This window comes from Jatropha curcas, chromosome 1 (genome assembly GCF_041381405.1).
Source record: "Jatropha curcas cultivar XTBG-Jc1 chromosome 1, XTBG_Jcur_1.0, whole genome shotgun sequence".
Classification (NCBI taxonomy): domain Eukaryota; kingdom Viridiplantae; phylum Streptophyta; class Magnoliopsida; order Malpighiales; family Euphorbiaceae; genus Jatropha; species Jatropha curcas.
In genome coordinates, this window is record NC_143151.1 from 6,235,672 (window position 1) to 6,254,583 (window position 18,912).

The following is an 18,912-nucleotide window of genomic DNA, read 5'->3' on the forward strand; positions in this document are numbered from 1 at the left end:
GTGGGCAATTACTGTTGCATTAATAGTGTTTTTCTCACTCTGCCCTTTTATCTATTAGTTAATCACTGCCACAATATACTACTGTTGCCATTTTACAACCTAACCATTTTATTTGCTATTAATTATATTTCTACCCAAAGATATTTTTCCTTTTAATTCTTTATTATTTTTTAAAATTATTTTCTTACCACAACAATATTTTCCTCATTTAACCCTTATATCGTTCTCTAATCACATTTCTGTCCAACATTATTTTCCCCCTTAACTCTTTTATTATTCTTTAGTGATATTTTTGCCGTAGCTTAAATTTTGTTAAAATTTATCAAATTAATTTTTTTAATTTATATAAGTAAAAATTACATTTTTTAAATACATAATTATAATGTATTGAATAGTTAATTTTGTAATATATATAATTGATGTACGATTGATTGATTTAATATGGACATCGTTGAAATTTGAAATTTTTGGTAGTACATACATAAATATTACTATTTACATTCATTCAGAATATGTACATTTATAATAAATAATTATCCATCAAATACTAAATATTAAATGTTGATAATAGTTTTTTTCAAACAAATTAAAGACTAATATTTTGAACTTATGTAAAGCTTAATAGTTTAATTAATAAAATGATAATATTTGACACATTATTTAAATTCAAAATAATAATATCTATATAAATTAAAATTTATTTTGTCTAAATTGACTCAAATTAAAATTTTAAAGATAAAAAAATTAATAAATTGTCCATTCCCATTGGAGAAATATTACGTGAATTAATAGATTCACGTGAAAAACTTTTTTTTATGTGTATTCATATTAAAAGACTTTAATTGAAATATTAAATTGATAAAACATTAATTTTTGCTCAAAATAATGAACCATATAACGAGTAAGTTACTTAAAGATAATTGATGCTGCACTGATTTTAATCTTTATTATATAGTTAGATGTAGATATCACTTAGATACATGTGAAAAAAAATAAAGTTCCTTATTATCTATAATATTTCATCTTTTTATTTTTTAATTAATTATAAATATAAATGTCTTTAATGATTATTTAGATTACAAATTAATGATGAAATTAATTTCATTAATAATTAAAAGTTCAATTCGTCGCATAAAAGTTCCTAAACAATTAGTGTAACAAAAAAAATCCCATTGCCCGTTAAATTGATTTTCCGGCGGTCGTTATTCCACGTGTACAAGACGTGGCATTATTAACCATTTAATTAAAATTTTTTGCCACATTATGCATGTTTCTCTCCCTATGTGATTCTCTTGCTCATTATCTCTCTGTTTGAGTTTGAAGATAAGGTCAAGCTCAAAAACCAACAAGAAGTTGATTTTACTTCTGTAGCATAAGAATTCATAAAACCACTCTATCCTAATGCAAAAACCACCTGTCCTTATGGATGGCGGTGGTATTCTTTTTTTTTTTTTTTTTTTACTTTAATATTTATCTCTTCTCACTCAAATTCACCTGTGCCTTCCTCTTTTATGTTTGCATCCTTCACATACAAGCTCCCTCTCTCTGTCGTCCATGTTAAATATTAGATCTTAGAAAGCTTAGGTACTAACTGGAGAAAAGCTGTATATTATTCAATAACTCACTGGCTACTTATAGCCTTTTACACAAAGAGAAACAGAACAAAGTCTACGCTTTACAAGCCTATAGTGTAGTGGATATAAAAACAAACACTATCCATCCTAAAGAATAGGTATTATTCTAACAACCTAGTTGAACCAGTAAATTATTAACTTAGCTAACATTCCCTCCCTTAAGCTAAAATCATATGCATTTAGCTTACTTCTGATGCCTTGAATATTCCCAGCATACGACGAATCTTCTCAAATTGCTCCAGCTTAAGTGGTTTTGTCATCATGTCTGCAACTTGTTCCTGAGATTTGCAATATCTCAACTCCACAACACCATCATTCACCAAATCTCTCAAGAAATGAAATCGCACATCAATATGCTTACTTTTTCCATGAAAGACTGGGTTCTTTGACAGCTTAATGGTAGAACTATTATCACACTGAATTACGGTTCTTTCATTCTCTACTACTCCAATGTTCCCCATAATTTTCTTGAGCCATATACATTGACATGCGCAAAGAGCTGCTGCGATATATTCAACCTTCGTAGTAGATAAAGTGTAACACCCGCCGCCCGATCCCGAAAGACCCAACGGTGGATGCCACATTCGGTGCCGGAGGCACCATCCTAAATCTCACTCAAAATCACGTTTTTCCCAAATTCAGTTTACTTTAGCCATGAAAGGAACATGAACCACAAAGATACAAGGTAGAAATGTCTACCACAACATAAATACTCATCAAACATCATCCAAGAGCATGTAATGGCAACCAATATTCAACAAATCAATCATTTCATACAAAATCTCAAAATATACACATAATAGCATAAAGGCACAAAATCAAAATTTTGAGTAAGGTAAGTGTGTTTATGAATACTAACCTTCAAAACAAGCTTTAACAAGCTTTAATCAAAGCTTCTCAAGCTTTGGTCTTGCCCTTATCTTTGTTAGAAGTGTAACACCCCTTCCCGGTCCACCCGTAAACCCGAATGAACCGAGTCGAGATGCTACAAACTGGTTGACTGTATGGTCTGACATGCTGAAAACATACTGTATATTGAATATAATAACATGTTGGTACTGTTTCCAAAAATAATGTAATTTATATTTACAAAACATGATACAAGTTTACAAAATGAAATGGGCCCAACTGTGTGCCCTGTACATGCCATAAAAAGAAAAACAAAATGAGTTTCTACCCTGAAGACCGAGTCTTCTACAGATGAACTGCAGCAGTTGTACGCGGACTCTCTATGGACCAGTCTCAAAACCTGCGAGTTAAACAGGTAACTCGCTGAGCAAATAATGCTCAGTGGATATCTCAACAAATAAAGAAACAATTAAACACATACATATATAGAAAGAACCATGGAAACATATATGGCACATATAAGCGCACACATTATGATACTTTCATGATATCTTGATTATCTTTTGTACTGTTTATAATCCTGTATAATTCATGAAATGTTATGTCAAGATATCTGAATGGCTCCATAAGGTTATAGTGAAACCGAAGTGATAAGATAAACTGTATGAAACTGGGTGAAACTGTATGCTATAGGCCCCGAACCGGATTCGCCTATGCCAATATTGTCCGTTTTGGTGCCCCTAACCGGATTCGCACCGCACGGTTTAATCATATCCACTCAACGGCCTGTAGCCGGAGTTCCAAACTGTATGGGGCGCAGATCTGCTATTCTATGTCGCGACATAGCCTTATCTACATGGTTTCTACCTAACCTCAATGGAGCTTAAGATTAGCATGTCAACAATGTAACACAATAGCACATAAATGGTTTCACAACGTCATCGTTCATCATATTGATTTGATTTCACATCATATGAATGCTTGTATGTTGTTTTAATCCATGTTCTTATGTTGTATTTTTGTTGTAAAATGATTGGATGCATGCATGTTGAGCAAAGGAATGTGATTACATAGCAAATGAAAGGCAAAAGAGTGTCACAGCACAAGTCGCGACCGCGTATGTGAAAGTCGCGAGCGCGACTTGTGCATCCTGAGAGTCAGTGTGTTTCTGGCTGAAGTCGCGACCGCGCAGCACAAGTCGCGAGCGCGAGATGAAGTCGCGAGCGCGCTTGTGTGATTCGCGAGCGCGAGATGCGCACACTGAGAGTCAGAGAGCTTCTGGCCAAAGTCGCGACCGCGCATGTGAAAGTCGCGAGCGCGAGTTGTGCCATTTGAGAGTCAGAGAGCTACCTGACTCAAGTCGCGAGCGCGCAATAGGAAATCGCGAGCGCGACTTGCTTTCCAGTATGCGCGAGCGCGCGACGTGATTCTGTGCAGTCTGTGTTCTTTTGGCCATAACTCTCAATAGTTAACTCCAAATTGAATGATTCAAAAGCCCATGTAAAGCTAACACAGAAAGGAACAAATAACTCTTCTATGACAATTCCTAATTCCATCATTATATGGGTTCAAAATCAAGATGAAGTTGCTGGTAACATTTCCAGCAAACTCTGTTTCCGCTTCATATATTCATCCCCTGTTTTCACATCATTTCCAGTACTTCCACCCAACAACAAGCAACATATCATCTCATTGGCAACACACCACACAATTTTTCATGCAAAGAACATGGGAAATAACAAGAGATATCAAACCTGTCTTGCCACAAAGCTGGGGCTCTGTTTTAACTTCTCTTTTCTGCTACCTTTGAACTTTCTTCTCCTATACACAAGAATTCTCATAACTCATCTCCAATACAACTAAATTAAATAGGAAATAACATCACACTTCAAGGAATTCTACTTACTTGGAGTGGACTTACTGCGTAACTTGCATGAAAAGTGCAAGGAAATGGAAGGGAAACTTAAGAAGAAAATGAAAAACGTGAAAATAGGAAAGTGAAAATGATAGGAACGGGTAGACTCTAGAAGAAGTGATTTGGCTGTGTAAACTCTCTAATTGGTACCTCAAGTATACAAAGGCTACAACTTACTACCCAAGCTATATGTTTGGAGGCAAACAAGTCCTAAACTTTCCATGCAAATAAGTCCACTTATCATCCATTCTACCCCAACCAGGTTTGGTTCAACCCGACTCAACTCAAGAGGATGTTACAAGAAGGCTCTCCACCCTCTACATGTAAGAAACTCAAAATCAAACAAAGAAAACAAATAAAAGAAGTAATTGCAGCATGATTAAGCATGTATATGCTAAAAGACAACTCTAAACCCAAAAATAATGAGATTATCATAAAATCACTTACTTGACCCAAGTAGGAAAATCACCAAATTTCTTGAAATTAGTCACAAAAAATGACTTCTCTAGCTTCACTCTCTAAGATTTAGTACTTAAATCAAGTTGGATGGGTGAATTTGATGTGTTTACTTAGTAAGAATTGAAGAAAATGAAGAAGAAGAAGACGTGTAGGAAAAGGAGAAGAAGGACAAAGTGTTGCTCAATAATTGATGGTTGCCTTTAATAAAGCAACTAAGGGGTATTTTGGTCTTTTCTCCAAATTGGAGGGTGTTTTGGTCTTTTCTCCAAATATTCTCCAATTAAATTCCTTCAAAATATTATTTATCTCCACAAAACTCTCTAATTTATTCCATAAAAATAATTCCTCAAATTTCCTTCATAAAAATAATTGTTCAAATTTGCTTACTTAATATAACACCATAATTCACTATTCACTAATTATCTAAATTCTCCAAAAATATTCCTTACTTACTTTCTACCCATAAAAACCATGTATACATGCTCCAAAAATGTTAAATAAAAAATAAAACATAAATAGTAATTTTTTCGGACAAAAAATAATACCAACTTCCGGACCGGTGGTACTATTCACAGACCGGTAAACTACTATTGAAACACAGGAAAAATGGGGCGTTACATAAAGTCACCACTGGTTGTTTCTTTGAGGACCATGACACAGCTCCAGACCCTATCATGAACACATATCCAAAAGTACTTCTCCTATCATCAAGATCATCAGCATACCCACTATCCGTAAATGCCAAGAGTTTTGAACTGCCTTCTCCCTTTTTGTAGAAGATGCCTAACTCAATTGTCCCCTTCAAATACCTTAAAATTCTCTTGGCTGTCTGCCAATGTGACATGGTTGGCCTAGACATGTACCTGCTAATGAGACTTACAGCATACATTAAATCAGGACGAGTCACTGTTAAATACATGAGACTCCCAACTACTTGTTTGAACAAAGTTGTATCAACTTGAGTTCCTCCTTCATCCTTTGACAGCCTTGTACCAGGAACAATAGGATTTTTCACTGCATTGCTACTTGCCATTTCAAACTTTGTTAATACCACTTGTGCATATCTCCTCTGACAAATAAAAATACCCTTCGAATTCTGCAACACTTCTACTCCAAGAAAATGCTTCATTCTTCCCAGATCAGACATGTCAAATTCTAATATCATTGAGTTTTTAAACTCATTACACATGGTTATATCATTTCCAGTGAAAATTAAATCATCTACATAAAGACTTACTATCAAAATTTTACTTCCAACTGACTTGGTGAACAAATTATGCTCACTAGAACACTTCTCAAAGCCTTCATGCAGAAAATAAGTCTCAATTTTGCTATAACATGACCTTGGTGCTTGCTTTAGGCCATATAGAGCCTTTTTTAATTTGTAAACCTTTCCTTCTTCCCCCTTCCTAATAAACCCATCTGATTGTTGTACAAATACTTCCTCCTTGAGCTCACCATGAAGAAAAGCACTTTTTACATCAAGTTGAAAAACTTCCCATCCATGTTGTGCTTCTACTGCAAGAATTACTCGAATTGTGTCAAGCCTAGCAACTGGTGCAAATACTTCAGTATAATCTACACCATAGCATTGTGCATAACCCTTAGCTACCAATCTTGCCTTGTATTTTTCGATGTCCCCATTCTCATTAAGTTTGGTCTTATAAACCCACTTAACTCCAATAGATTTTCCACCCTTAGGTAGGTTCGTCAACTCTCAAGTCTGGTTTTTCTCTATGGCTTGAATTTCCGCTGCCATTGCCTCTCTCCACTTCTTGCTCTTGATTGCTTCTTCATAAAAAGACGGATCATCATCTGTTACCATCATCATTGCATGCATATCTTCCTCTTCTAAAAGTCCTTCTCCTGTTTCGTAATCCGCCATCCAGACCGTTTCTCTTCTGATTCTCTCATCCCCCTCTTCAACTGCAACTTCTTGTGTGTTTAGTTCATTTGGAGAGGGATTACTTGACTTGCTGCTTCCTGAGACATTGGTAATGTCCTCATCAATATGCTTTTCATTACTTTCTTTATCGTTGTCGACTAGCACATCCAGCTTCAATTCTTCTTCAGTTCTGTACCAGTCCCAACTAGCTTCTTCTTCAAATACAACATCTTTGCTGATGATAATTTTCTTAATGGCTGGATCATACAATCTATAAGCCTTGGATTCATCAGTAACACCCAAGAATATACACTTCTTACTTTTGGAATCCAACTTACTTCTCTTTTGGTCAGGGATGTGGGCATGAGCTATACATCCAAAGATTCGAAAATAATCCACCGTTGGCTTCATCCCACTCCATGCTTCCTCCAGGGTTTTGTCTTTCACTGCTGCAGTTAGACTCCTGTTTTGGATATGCACACGCCACTTTATAACTTCCGGCCAGAACATTTTTGGAACTTTCTTCTCAGCTAGCATTGAATGCACCGTGTTCATGATTGTTCTGTTCTTCCTTTCAGTGACTCCGTTCTACTGTGGAGTGTATGCTGCTGTCAACTGCTTGCGTATACCCTGAGCTTTGCAGAACTCTTCAAATTCATTAGAGTTGAACTCGCCTCCTCTATCTATTCTTAAGCAAGTAATATGTGCACCAGCCTCCTTTTCCACACATGCTTTAAAATTCTTAAATACAACAAAAGCTTCTGTCTTCTCATGTAAAAAATAAATCCAAGTTTTCCGCGAGTAATCATCGATAAAACTTATAAAATACCTTTTATCACTGTTAGAAGCCGGATTGATAGGTCCACATAGATCAGAATGCACCAGTTGAAGCTGCTTCGAAGCTCTCCAGGAACTTTGCTTTGGTATTGATTCTCTGTGTTGTTTGCCAATCAGGCAAGCTTCGCATAATTTCTTCAGAACTTTGAGCAAAGGCATACCATCCACCATTTTTCTGTATGCAAGTGTTCCCAACCCTTGATAATTCAAATGACCAAAGCGACGATGCCACAAGTGCGATTCTTTTTCAGGAAAAACTTTAGCTTGAAAGCACACAGATTTTTTTTTGTGCCATAGATGCTGACAAATAGAACATTCTATTTCCACTCATATTAGTTTGAATAATTAACCCCCTTCTAGGATGATAAACTTTACAAGTCCCTTGCTGAATTAAAATAGCTAAACCTTTCTCCTGAAGTTGTCCTATGCTCAACAAATTGCTCTTCAATTTAGGTATGTAAAAGACATTTGAGATTACCTGAAGAGAGTTATTTATTCGAAGCCGTACACTTCCTTTAGCTACAACTGCCATTCTGGTGTCATTACCAAGCTTCACCATTTGTCAAAATCCTTCCTCCAGCTCTGAGAACCATTCTTTGTTTCCAGTCATATGATTGGAGCAGCCGGAGTCAAGAAACCAGACTTCTTCTCTTTCAGTTTGATGAGACTCAACATAGGACATCAATAGAATCTCTTCTTCTTCTCTGAGTTCAGCATAGTTAGCCTTTTTCTCCCAATCAGGACACTCATATTGATAGTGTCCCAGGTGATGGCATTTGAAACATTCTATAGTGGCTTTATTCGAAGACATTCTCCCTCTTCCTCTAACTTGATGTCCTCGGAATGAGCCTTTGCCCCTTCCTCTCCCTGGCTTATCATCATAAGAGATTCGTAAGACTTGATCTTCCTCCTGATTCCCTTACATTCTTCGTTCTTGAACAAGCAGACTTCCATGGAGCTCATCAATGTTCATGGTATTTAAATCATTTGGCTCCTCAATTGAACAAACAGCGTAATTGAATTTTGGGGTCAAAGATCTCAAAACCTTACGCACCACCGTGCTTGGATTCATATCTTCGCCATTCATCTTCATCTTGTTCACAACTACTAGAGTTTGTGCAAAAAAGCTATCGATCTTTTCTCCTTCCTTCATATTCAGTAGTTCAAAATCCTTCCTCCATGCCTGCAGCTGTGCTCTCTTCACTTTGGTGGATCCTCGGTACTTTTGCTTCATCGAATCCCAAATTGCCTTGGACGTCCTTTTGTCAAGGATGGTTTCAATGATTTCTCTTTTAATAGCTTGAAAAAGATAATTCTTTACCTTTAGATCCTTGAGCTTAGCTTCTTCGACGCTCTTCCTCTGCGTCTCACTCGTTGATGAATTCCCAATTGCTGGTAACGGAATCCCTTCATCCACCAGATTCCACATCTCTTTGTCCTCAAGAAATTTTCCATCAAAATTGACCAATGGTCATAATGACCGTCAAATTTTGGAACTATGAAGCTCTCTGAGGTTGCCATGCTTCACTCACTCTCACTTACTCTCCTATTTTAGTCAGGCCCTTTCACGGATTTGATGCCAATTGTTAAATATCAGATCTTAGAAAGCTTAGGTACTGATTGGAGAAAAGCTGTATATTATTCAATAACTTACTGGCTATTTATAGCCTTTTACACAAAGAGAAACAGAACAAAGTCTACGCTTTACAAGCCTATAGTGTAGTGGATATAAAAACAAACACTATCCACACTAAAGAATATGTCTTATTCTAACAACCTAGTAGAACTAGTAAACTACTAACTTAGCTAACAGTCCACCACCTTCATCTAACCAAGTCAATCTTTGTTTGTTCATAAACGACATTGGATGTTGCAGTGTCTAAAAAAGGAAAAAAACTATCAATTTTAAATGAATTACAAGGGGATGGTGAGGATAAGGATGGTAAAGAAGGGGAAATGGTAGATGGCGTTAGGGTTCTAGTTGTGAGATTGAAAATTGGTGAGGTTGCAGAGGCAAGTAATGTAGCGGTTTTACCTGTTTGTAGAGCAGATTAGATAGAAAAAGAGATTTTGGAAGCTCTGTAGGAATGTAGGATGGGGGGAAGTTTGGATGTGGTAGCGAAGAAAGGCTGGGAGAGGTGGGTGGTGTTACCAAGATGGGAGCCGGTCGTTGGGTTAGGGAAAGGAGGAGTGGTGGTGGCTTTTCCAGATCTAAGAGTCTTACCTTGCAAAGTGAAGAGATGGCATAAATAAGAGGTCGTTGATGACAGTGGTGATGGTGGATTAAAGGTGCAGAGAATAACTTTTTGCTAGGAGTTTTGAGTTTGGCCATGTCTTTAAACTACGCCATTGGGTGAGATAATGAGCAAGAGAGAGAAATCAAAAAGGGTAAGAGAAAAAATTGACGCAGCATGACTTGAAAAAAAAAATTAAATGATGAAATAATGCCACGTGTTTTCCACATGGAATTCCTTTTGCCTGGAAAATCAATTTAACGGGCAAAGGGATTCTCGGGACGACAATGAGATACATCCTACACTTTAGGTATGACGGGTGAAAATAAGCAATTTATTGACATGTTTTCATTTTAGAATTTTGAAATGCAGATTTGGCAATGAAAATATTTTTCTAAGATAGATGCTAAACTTTATAATTAAATGTTTAAATACCTCATTTAATTATGATAAGTTGTTGTGCTAATTAAATCTCAATTTATAACTTGGGACTTCTAAAAGTGAAACTTTACAATTAAATCTTTGAATATTTCATTTAATCAGGGATTCATTTTATAACTTGAGAATTCAAAAGGTGTTAAATTTTACAATTAAACTACAATAGATTTTAATAATAAAGATTGATGCATTCTTGCACAAATGTTGTCCAAAAAAAAGATAGTCTAAGTATATTTGATTTTTGATAATTCCAAAGAAAAAAAAAACCCGAAGGAAGATGATAATGTTATTGAAAAGGTTATTGTGGATATACTATTATTGTTTGAATTAAAGTGAATTTATTATGAATTAATAATACAATATTTGGTTTTTCCTTTTTTCCTTTATCTTTTTGTAGATAATTTCGAATGATGCTCGGTTATTTATGCATTCTTAATTTTCGTGATAATTTTAGCTATTTTTTAGCTATTAATTTATTTATGAAACAACCTATACTTTTAATTTTAAAATTTTATTATTAAATTCCAAACCAAAATGTTAAATTAATATTTTTGTTTAAGTTTAATTAATAATGAAATTAATTAAACAACCCATTTAAGTTAGTTATTGTATGTTAAATAGTTTAAAAAAAAAAATAAAACAAACCCGAAGGAAATCAAATCTAGTCCAATTGAAAGCGTTTGATTAGTTAAAAATCAAGCTAAACATGTGGTTTGAACGTGAACTAAATGCAAACGGATCAAATCGAGGGGTCAGCCAGTAAAAAAAGAGGAGTAGAGGAGTCAAAACATAAATCTTCCCCATCTCCTTCGCCGTCCCCTCCCCCCTCTCTCTCCCTTTTCCCTGTCCTGTCGATTCCAACAATATCAAGGCCAAAGAAGAGGAGCTCTGACATACATGCTTCCAACAATATCAAGGCCGGAGAAGAGGAGCTTGTTGCTCTTTCATCTTCCACCGTCTATTTGACATGCTTACCGCTAATTGTTGCTTTTTCATCTTTCACCATCTATCTTAATTTCATCTTTTGTGGTTAGGGATGAAAATTTAACCCGACTCGATCCGACCCAATTTTTTTGTGGGTTTGGAAAGTATATAATTGGAATGGGTTGCTGCATTGTGTCCGGATTTAGGAGGCCGCATACCGACTACCCGAATTTGTTTGATTGAAAGTAAAACAATAGATGTTGAAATTGAAACATGACCTCCATATTACAATTAAACTAGCTTGCCACCAAACTACTTAATAACTTTATATGTAAATGGTACAAATAATATATATATATAAAAGACTATCCATGACTTATAGTTACTTTACATTTTAAATTTTTACTAATAAATATGCATAGTAATATAATTTTATTCATAAGTAAAATTTAATAAAATTACATACATTGAATTATAGTATCTTAATAATTTAAATTTAGTTTTTTTACATAAAATATACTAAACAAAATAATATATATTGTATTTGTGTATTAGTTATTTATTTGAACTTTTGTAGTTTGATAATTATTTATTAAACATTAAAAAAAATTATTAATTAAATAGAATACTAATAATGTTATAATTAAAAATTTTAAAAACTACTTATAAATATCACTAGTAAACTTTTAAAGATAATTATAATTAGATCTTAATTTAAAATATGACTGGTTTGAAATATGAAATCTAAATATAATTATAGCAATTTAGAATATAACTATATAAAATATCATTAGTGAACTTGTAATCATAATAATAATTTGATATTAATTAAATGTCCTCTTTTTTTTTTATTAGTATCATCATATATATTAGTATAATCATACTTAGAAGTCCATTGTATATATATTAAGAATAACAACATCTACAATTAATTATAACCTACTAGACATATTCTCTAATAAAAAGGTATTAAACTTAATACTTTACCTAGTATTATTATTATTACAATTACTATAATATCCAAATACAATTATAGGCTTATAGCCTTTTGATTAATAGTTAGTATAATAATAATAATAATAATAATAATAATAAACTATTTTATTTCTTAAAAAAAAAAAAACAATAACCTATTTTATTGTCAAAACAACGTAGTTTTGATGCAGGAGGTTTAAATGAATCCACACAGAAAACTACGTCGTTTTAGCGTCGGGTTGCATTTTAATGATGCAAATAAAACAAAAGTTCTCCCAACTAAAAATCATGCACCGGTCGTTCTCTTCTTCTATTGTTCTACCCATTTACAGTCTTATTGCTTTTTCTACCCCTTCCCGTTGCTTCTGTGCGTGGCCGTCGCCGTCGCCTGCGCAGCAGTCCTCTGCTCTTCAACCGTAGTATCAGTGCCAGGTCCTCCATTTGTATTCTTGATTTTTATTTCGTTCTCGATTTATTTTTTTTCCTTTCTCCTTCGTCCCTTTTCCCTTTTTTTTTTTTTTTATATAAATACATATAAACAGACAAAGATGAGGAATTGTTAAATGTATTGTTGTGGCTTTAGCCTGGAGATATATGTTTATTGTTTTATTATTTTCATTTGTGGGTTTTGTGCATGTTTTATTTGTTATTCTCCATCTAAAATGGTTTACTTTTTAAATGAAATTATTATATTTCTATCCTAGATGAAAGAGGAGTTGTGTTTGTTGAATTTATCTTCTTTCTTTCTCCCAATATTGTAAAAATTGATGTAGCTAATTATAATTTTCTCTTTGGTCTTTTATTCTATGTATTATTTATTTCTGTTGAATTTTAATTCTTTTGTTCTATTCTAAGATTACTGGTACTGTTGTTCTAGAACATTGCATGTTAAATTGTTTTTATTATTTCAGGTTGAATTTTAATGTATTTTTATATATATTTTTTGTTGCATTTTCAAGTTCAGTTTCGGGTTTTAAGAGTGATCGGGTAGTATGCGGGTAATTCTAAATGGATTTGGGATGAATTTGCGTATAGTTGGTTTATTCCTTGATGGATTCGGGTTCTTAAATTGATAGTCGGGTTTGGATTTGGATTCGGGTAGTTGATTTCTAGCGGGTACCCACCCCGCTGCCATCCATACTCGTGGTTCACAAAATCTAATGCCTGGAGCTGCATTTCTGCCTCATTCCGGCTACCCTAGGCCTCAGGTGAGCCATCTTCGACCTTCTCCTCAGTTCTTCATAAATTTAGAAGGTTAGGGTTCCTGGGCAATGTGTGCATAAAATTGAGAAAGAAATTCTATTGGTTGTGCAATTAATACCGTGTATATATCTTTTACAAGATAATGAACAGATTGTTATGAATAAAACATATTTTGAGAAAAATTTGAAATTCCTTAGCAATGGCAACAGCCATTTAACACATTTTCATGAGATTTGGTAGAAAACAAGCTTGAATCAATATTTTCATTTGTTCTCTGCTTGACCGTGAACATGTTAGCAGTTAGATTATGGATTTTAATGAAGAACTAAGGAATTCTCATGGTAAACAGTTATCATGCTGGGATTTGACTATGAATTAAGTTGGAACACTCCAGATTTTTGTTGTTTCCTTTGCCTTTACTTTGGTTTATACGTGTACCAGCAGAGGAATTATGAGAATTAATCGACATTGAAGCTTCAAACTCATATTTTGTAAGGCAATTGGTAGATTAATATAATGGCTGCATTTACTGATAGATCATTTTTCATGGGTCCTGGATGAAAAAAGTTAGGAAAGAACGAATTTCTTGTTTTTTTCATATTGAATGCAAGTTGTTGATGTTATTCTTGCTTGATGAGAGACCTAATCTTGGAATCTCTAAGCTAAGTCTTGGAAATTGGCTTGCTAAATTGAAATGAGTTAAAAATCTATACACCTTTTACTGAAGTGGGTATAGAGGTTAAGATATAGATTGACTGAATGTGGTCTTGTATGTGTGTATTGAGTCCTAATTAAGCATGAGATTTTAACAAGTATACTAGGAAAGCTAGTTTGTCTTTCATAAGCTATGTTTAAGTAGGAAAATTTGAAATAGACATATAAATATGTGTATGTACATGTATGTGAAGTAACCATAATGATGGAGACTATATATATATCCTAAATGTTATATACGTAAACTATAGATTGGGTTTGAAATTCATATTAAGCTTGTATTTAATGATTGAAGCATGAGTTGAAGTAAAACCTTATAATTATTAATGGTAGTAAAACTTTGGGATGTTGATGATGATGTGAAGGGTGGATGGGAAATTGAATGACTTGATTGCCCGATGGATAGGTTGTGTGGACTCTGACTGATAAATATTGGATATTGTCACCTGTTTTACAAGCAGATAGTCTTAGGGGAGTTCATGCTGAATTTTCAACAGAATCTTAACTAGTTATACTTATATCTAGTAGATAGGATTATTAGATACTTAAGAAAATCCTTAATTTAATCTATAGGATAATTAGATATTTAAGAAAATCCTTTATTTAATCTTTCTTTCCTTTTTATTTGATTCCTTATAGGTCATTCAAGTTCGTCTTGTGCTCCTATTAATCAGAATTACGACTAGAGTTGTGATAATTTATGCTTAAAAATAATAGTGAGTAGTAGTAGTAAATAATACATGCCAATATTATTGTGCATAAACCCATTTACTACTTAAAAATTTATGCTTATTCATTATTTAAGTATTTATTCATACTTATATCATCAATGAATTGTTTAATTAGTTGTGATGTGCTATTACTCATGTGCATCTTATGATATGTGATATGGATTATATGGAAAATACCATTAGGGTAGCCTCCTATTGGTGATAAAAAAAAAAAAAAAGGAGTATGGAAAAACAATGAGAAGGTTGGTCAAGTGAGGTTGAAACTAGTCCGCAATATATGCGGAATCGGTTCCCTGGTGCACAAGTTATGAGAAGACATATAATGTGCGAGGACAACTAGCTAGGGATTTTGATGATGAAAAGACCAATCTTTACTTGATGTGATTATGTGAAGGTGTCTGTCTTTGTGATTGCTTTTGATATGATATTTTTGTGAATGACAGAATGATCATTTTCACATTTCTAGGACTATTTCGCGTGAATGCTTGGGTCATGTATTATTTATTATTATTATTTATTGAGTTGAAATGCTCACCTCTGCTTCAATCAAATTTTTTCAGGAAGCAAATTCTCCTCCACTCTCTTGCAGTAGTTCTGTTTCACCACAAAGCTAAAAATGTAATAATTTCGTTTCAGTATCTGTTTTTAATTATGGTTATTGTTGTTAAGAATTACATCTTATATTTATCTGGATTCCTCAGTAGTAGGCTTATCAGTTATTAAGTCATTTGTTGTTAGAAGGCATTTAAATATGTGAACTCTTTTATCCGTTTGAATTCTAGATACAAGGTATTAATGAAGCAATTGGTCTATATGATGTTTGTTATATGTTAAATGGGCCATGAGTTAATAGGGTTTTGATATAATTACTTGGTGTGCGTTTTGATTGGAAATAAACTTTACTTTATAATATGGGCTTACAGTTTATGATCATTAATTGGGCTTGTCTTAAGATAACTAGTATTTAGGCTTACTATGGGCTTTAGGCGCTTTAGGTCTTATGCGTATTCAAATTCTTGTGCCAGTCTGACTCATGGTTTTAGGTCGTGATACTAACCATGATTCTTTGTATCATCTTCTTTTCTGAAATTGATTAAGAATATTATTATATTATTGCTCCAACCTATTCATGATTCATAATTTATGTGATTTTCATTTTTTTTAGTTTTGTCATTTATAAGGGGTGACTGGTGAGTATATCACAAGAAGTTTCTGAAAAATTTTTCATCCAAGACAATAAGAAAATAACACAAAATTGCACAATTTACGCATGGCACGGATATATGGCTAGTTTAACTTAAAACAAGACATCCAAAACGTCAAAACCCGATTGAAGTTTCTATTTGTTCTATCAAACCTGACTCTACATTTTTCTCCAAACATACAGAATTGGGCGGGTCAAACTCAAAAGGAGACTATGGATTCAGAGAAGGAATCAACATCATTTGCCCGGAGGCAGTTATCTTGCACCACCAGCTTTGACGCTCTTTGGTTCTGCTATTGTACTCTCTCTCCTTTTTATATCTTTCAAAATCATTTTCTTTTTCTTTTTTCAATTATTATAATACACTAAGTATGCACATACAAATGCGCACTTGAAACACAGAAAATTCCATTTGTGTTTACTTATTCTTTTCTTCTTGGTTTTCAATTTTGTTTTGTTTCCTTTAAAACCTACATTCGAATTTATTACATGGGGCATTGTTGTTGTTTGTTCAGCTCCAGTGCATCAGATGCAGCAGTATTATCGGCTAGGAGTTTTTGATAACTGTTCGGAGAAATGGAATGCTTTGGTTGATTGTTTACTTCTGAAGACCAAAAAATCTTCTGAAGTGCAGGTAACCTTTTACACTTATTAACCTAATTTGAATTTTCTATTATCTTTTAATCACTAGAAGATTTTTGTTCTGCTGATTTCTTTCTTGGGGCTGCTGGACCACATTTCTTGTTGAAAGGTTTTTGAGTAGACAGAAAGGAATATGCAAATTGGGTTGTGGAATATAAAGGAAATAGTAGGATGGCTTTTATCTTTAAATTCATGAATTATGTATGTGATTTGTATTGTTTCACGAAAAATATTTCGTCTGTCTTTTCTCAAGAAAAATATGTAAGCTTTATCTCCAATTCTAGGCCAGAGGTTTATCACATTCAATATTTTGACAAGTTATTATTCCGGGGACATTAATCTATATGGCTGCAGGAGACAGATTAGTAATTCAATTTTGTAGTGAAGTTGCATGTATACACACACATAGGCTATTTTGCATCAGTTGTATTTACTTCCTTACTCCTCAGTCATCTTGCTAGTTGCCACCCTTGCTACCTGTCAATTGATTCAGGTGGTTGCAACAGTAACATTTTTCCATGTTAGATGGGATAAAAAGGGGGTGTAGGCACTACTTTTCAACAAAGTGTTTATGATAATTCTCAGGGGAAGGTTATGGCGCTATAAATGTATGGTCATTGTAATGCTAGATTGATTGAGATTCCTCATTGTAGATGTATGTCAGTTGGTTGGTGATCCTGAATTCTGATTGCATTTTACGCAGAGATAGACCCTGTCATCATTCGGTCATAGTTTTCTGACTGGAGTTACCTGAATCACTACTCGAACTTAATCCTTGTTTTTTGTTTTGGTATATTGGAAATTCGTGAATCTTAATTTTTGTTCATTTGCTTTATGGTATCATATCATGCCTCATGAGATGTCAACTGATTGAATTATGAATCTAATTAGTTTTTCATTTTCAGTAGCAATTATTTGGTTCCGTAAAACCTTTTCATTTCATGCTCTTTAAATTATGAGTTTAACTTTTTGTTTAGCTTTAGCTTCAGCTTCTTGTATCATTCTTTCTGTTAACAGTCCTTATTGGATCACTGTGATTATATCATATATTACAAGCTTATATAAAGTAGCCTGTACAGTAATAATGCCTTGCATTTATTTAAAGCTAGTTTTCCTCATTTCATTGTGTCCGCCTGCTTGCATGTTTTTTAGTGTTATATATATATATGTATATAAGAGAGAGAGAGAGAGAGAGAGAGAGGGATGTAAGGTTCTGTATCTTCAGTGTCCTCTTTCAGATTTTTTTACTTTTATTAGACTGTATTTGGTAACATCATCAGTATTTTAAATCTTTTATGGTCTAACTGGTAGCCCATTGTTCTTTTAACCAGTTATTTGGCAATAGGGAATCTCACTTTTAAAGAGTTTGTTTGACATTAAGGTTGAAACTAGTTTTGGAAAAAACGTCGATTTATGTTTTGAAAAAAGCAAAAAGAAATTACGATTTTTGTGCAGCCATTTTAAAGTTTGTATGATTAAACGTATTAAATTCATCTTAAAAGTAAACTTCAGTAAGTTAGAATCTATAGATTAAACAAAATGTTTTTCTTGAAGTAATTTCAAACAGAATCAGAATATATTGTTATTACGACGGACTAGGTTTGAAACCCAAAAAATGTTAGAAATCCATTTGCTTCAAGTAGGTGCTTTTTTTTTTGTGTATGTTGATGTTAAATGATCAGTGAATGATAGTGACTGCATGATTTCTTAATACAGGAAATACTGGCCTCTCGTGAGAAGGCCAAGGACCACATTTGGACTTTCCGGACACCAGAAGAAGCATCATCTCATTGGAAAGAGCTGTATGGACAATTAGATGGAATGGAATGAGGATCCAAAGTCAGTCTGCAGGTCTCTCCATTTTTTTCCCCTTATTTGCTATACCAAAACTAGAGAGGGAAGAAACATAATAGATTTATTTTTTTTTAACATGGATTCTCGTTCTTTTCCGGCCAATAGATATTATTGATTCAACAGAGTGATTTGTAAAAATGATCAAAGCAATGGTTATTTATCATATTGTTCCATGGACGTCGGTGATTACGTTCTCATATATTGACTTATGAATCAAAATGCTTGTTGGAATTAATTAAGTCGGTATTCAGCAACAGTTTTTTTAGCAACAGCTTTTTTGGTAGATTTAGTTAAAACGTTAAACACTATTCCAAATGCTAAATGCTATTTTTTACGGTGTTTAGTGACAACGTTTGAATTAGCTATCAGAGGTTAAAGGTAGCTTTTTATAAAAGTTTATCTCCTGTAATGTTT

General features: G+C 33.7%; 2 protein-coding genes and 1 long non-coding RNA gene across 6 annotated transcripts; 1 reads left to right on the forward strand and 2 right to left on the reverse strand.

The window, feature by feature from the left end:
- Positions 1-2,693: 2,693 nt before the first annotated feature.
- Positions 2,694-4,338, reverse strand: LOC149498888 (uncharacterized). Its single transcript, XR_016318799.1, has 2 exons — positions 4,238-4,338; positions 2,694-2,883 (listed from the first exon to the last, which is right to left on the reverse strand). It is a non-coding gene; the product is annotated as an uncharacterized LOC149498888 (long non-coding RNA).
- A 3,803-nt stretch (positions 4,339-8,141) lies between these two features.
- Positions 8,142-9,008, reverse strand: LOC149498889 (uncharacterized). The gene is made up of 2 exons (XM_089718909.1): positions 8,528-9,008; positions 8,142-8,446 (listed from the first exon to the last, which is right to left on the reverse strand). The coding sequence occupies exons 1-2, from the start codon at positions 9,006-9,008 to the stop codon at positions 8,142-8,144; spliced, it is 786 nt and encodes a 261-aa protein (XP_089575035.1).
- A 3,416-nt stretch (positions 9,009-12,424) lies between these two features.
- LOC105637352 (uncharacterized) lies at positions 12,425-18,695 on the forward strand. 4 transcript variants are annotated; one of them, XM_012220794.4, is made up of 6 exons: positions 12,425-12,582; positions 13,115-13,358; positions 15,359-15,416; positions 16,186-16,300; positions 16,518-16,636; positions 18,361-18,695. In XM_012220794.4, the coding sequence occupies exons 4-6, from the start codon at positions 16,216-16,218 to the stop codon at positions 18,472-18,474; spliced, it is 318 nt and encodes a 105-aa protein (XP_012076184.1). In that variant the 5' UTR covers positions 12,425-12,582; positions 13,115-13,358; positions 15,359-15,416; positions 16,186-16,215; the 3' UTR covers positions 18,475-18,695. The 4 variants fall into 4 exon arrangements, with proteins under 4 accessions (XP_012076184.1, XP_012076185.1, XP_012076187.1 ...); XM_012220797.4 differs by having other exon boundaries at positions 12,434-12,582; positions 13,253-13,358; XM_012220796.4 differs by having other exon boundaries at positions 12,435-12,582; positions 13,110-13,358.
- Positions 18,696-18,912: the final 217 nt, after the last annotated feature.

What these genes read in the sequence shown, in the direction of transcription:
- LOC149498889 (XM_089718909.1), bottom strand. Translation starts at nt 9,008, where the DNA reads ATGTGGAATCTGGTGGATGAAGGGATTCCGTTACCAGCAATTGGGAAT. An exon ending in CATTGATGAGCTCCATGGAA is followed by an intron (nt 8,447 to 8,527) that starts GTCTGCTTGTTC and finishes ATGATAAGCCAG; the next exon opens with GGAGAGGAAGGGGCAAAGGC.
- LOC105637352 (XM_012220794.4), top strand. Translation starts at nt 16,216, where the DNA reads ATGGATTCAGAGAAGGAATCAACATCATTTGCCCGGAGGCAGTTATCT. An exon ending in CGCTCTTTGGTTCTGCTATT is followed by an intron (nt 16,301 to 16,517) that starts GTACTCTCTCTC and finishes TTGTTTGTTCAG; the next exon opens with CTCCAGTGCATCAGATGCAG. An exon ending in AAAAATCTTCTGAAGTGCAG is followed by an intron (nt 16,637 to 18,360) that starts GTAACCTTTTAC and finishes TTCTTAATACAG; the next exon opens with GAAATACTGGCCTCTCGTGA.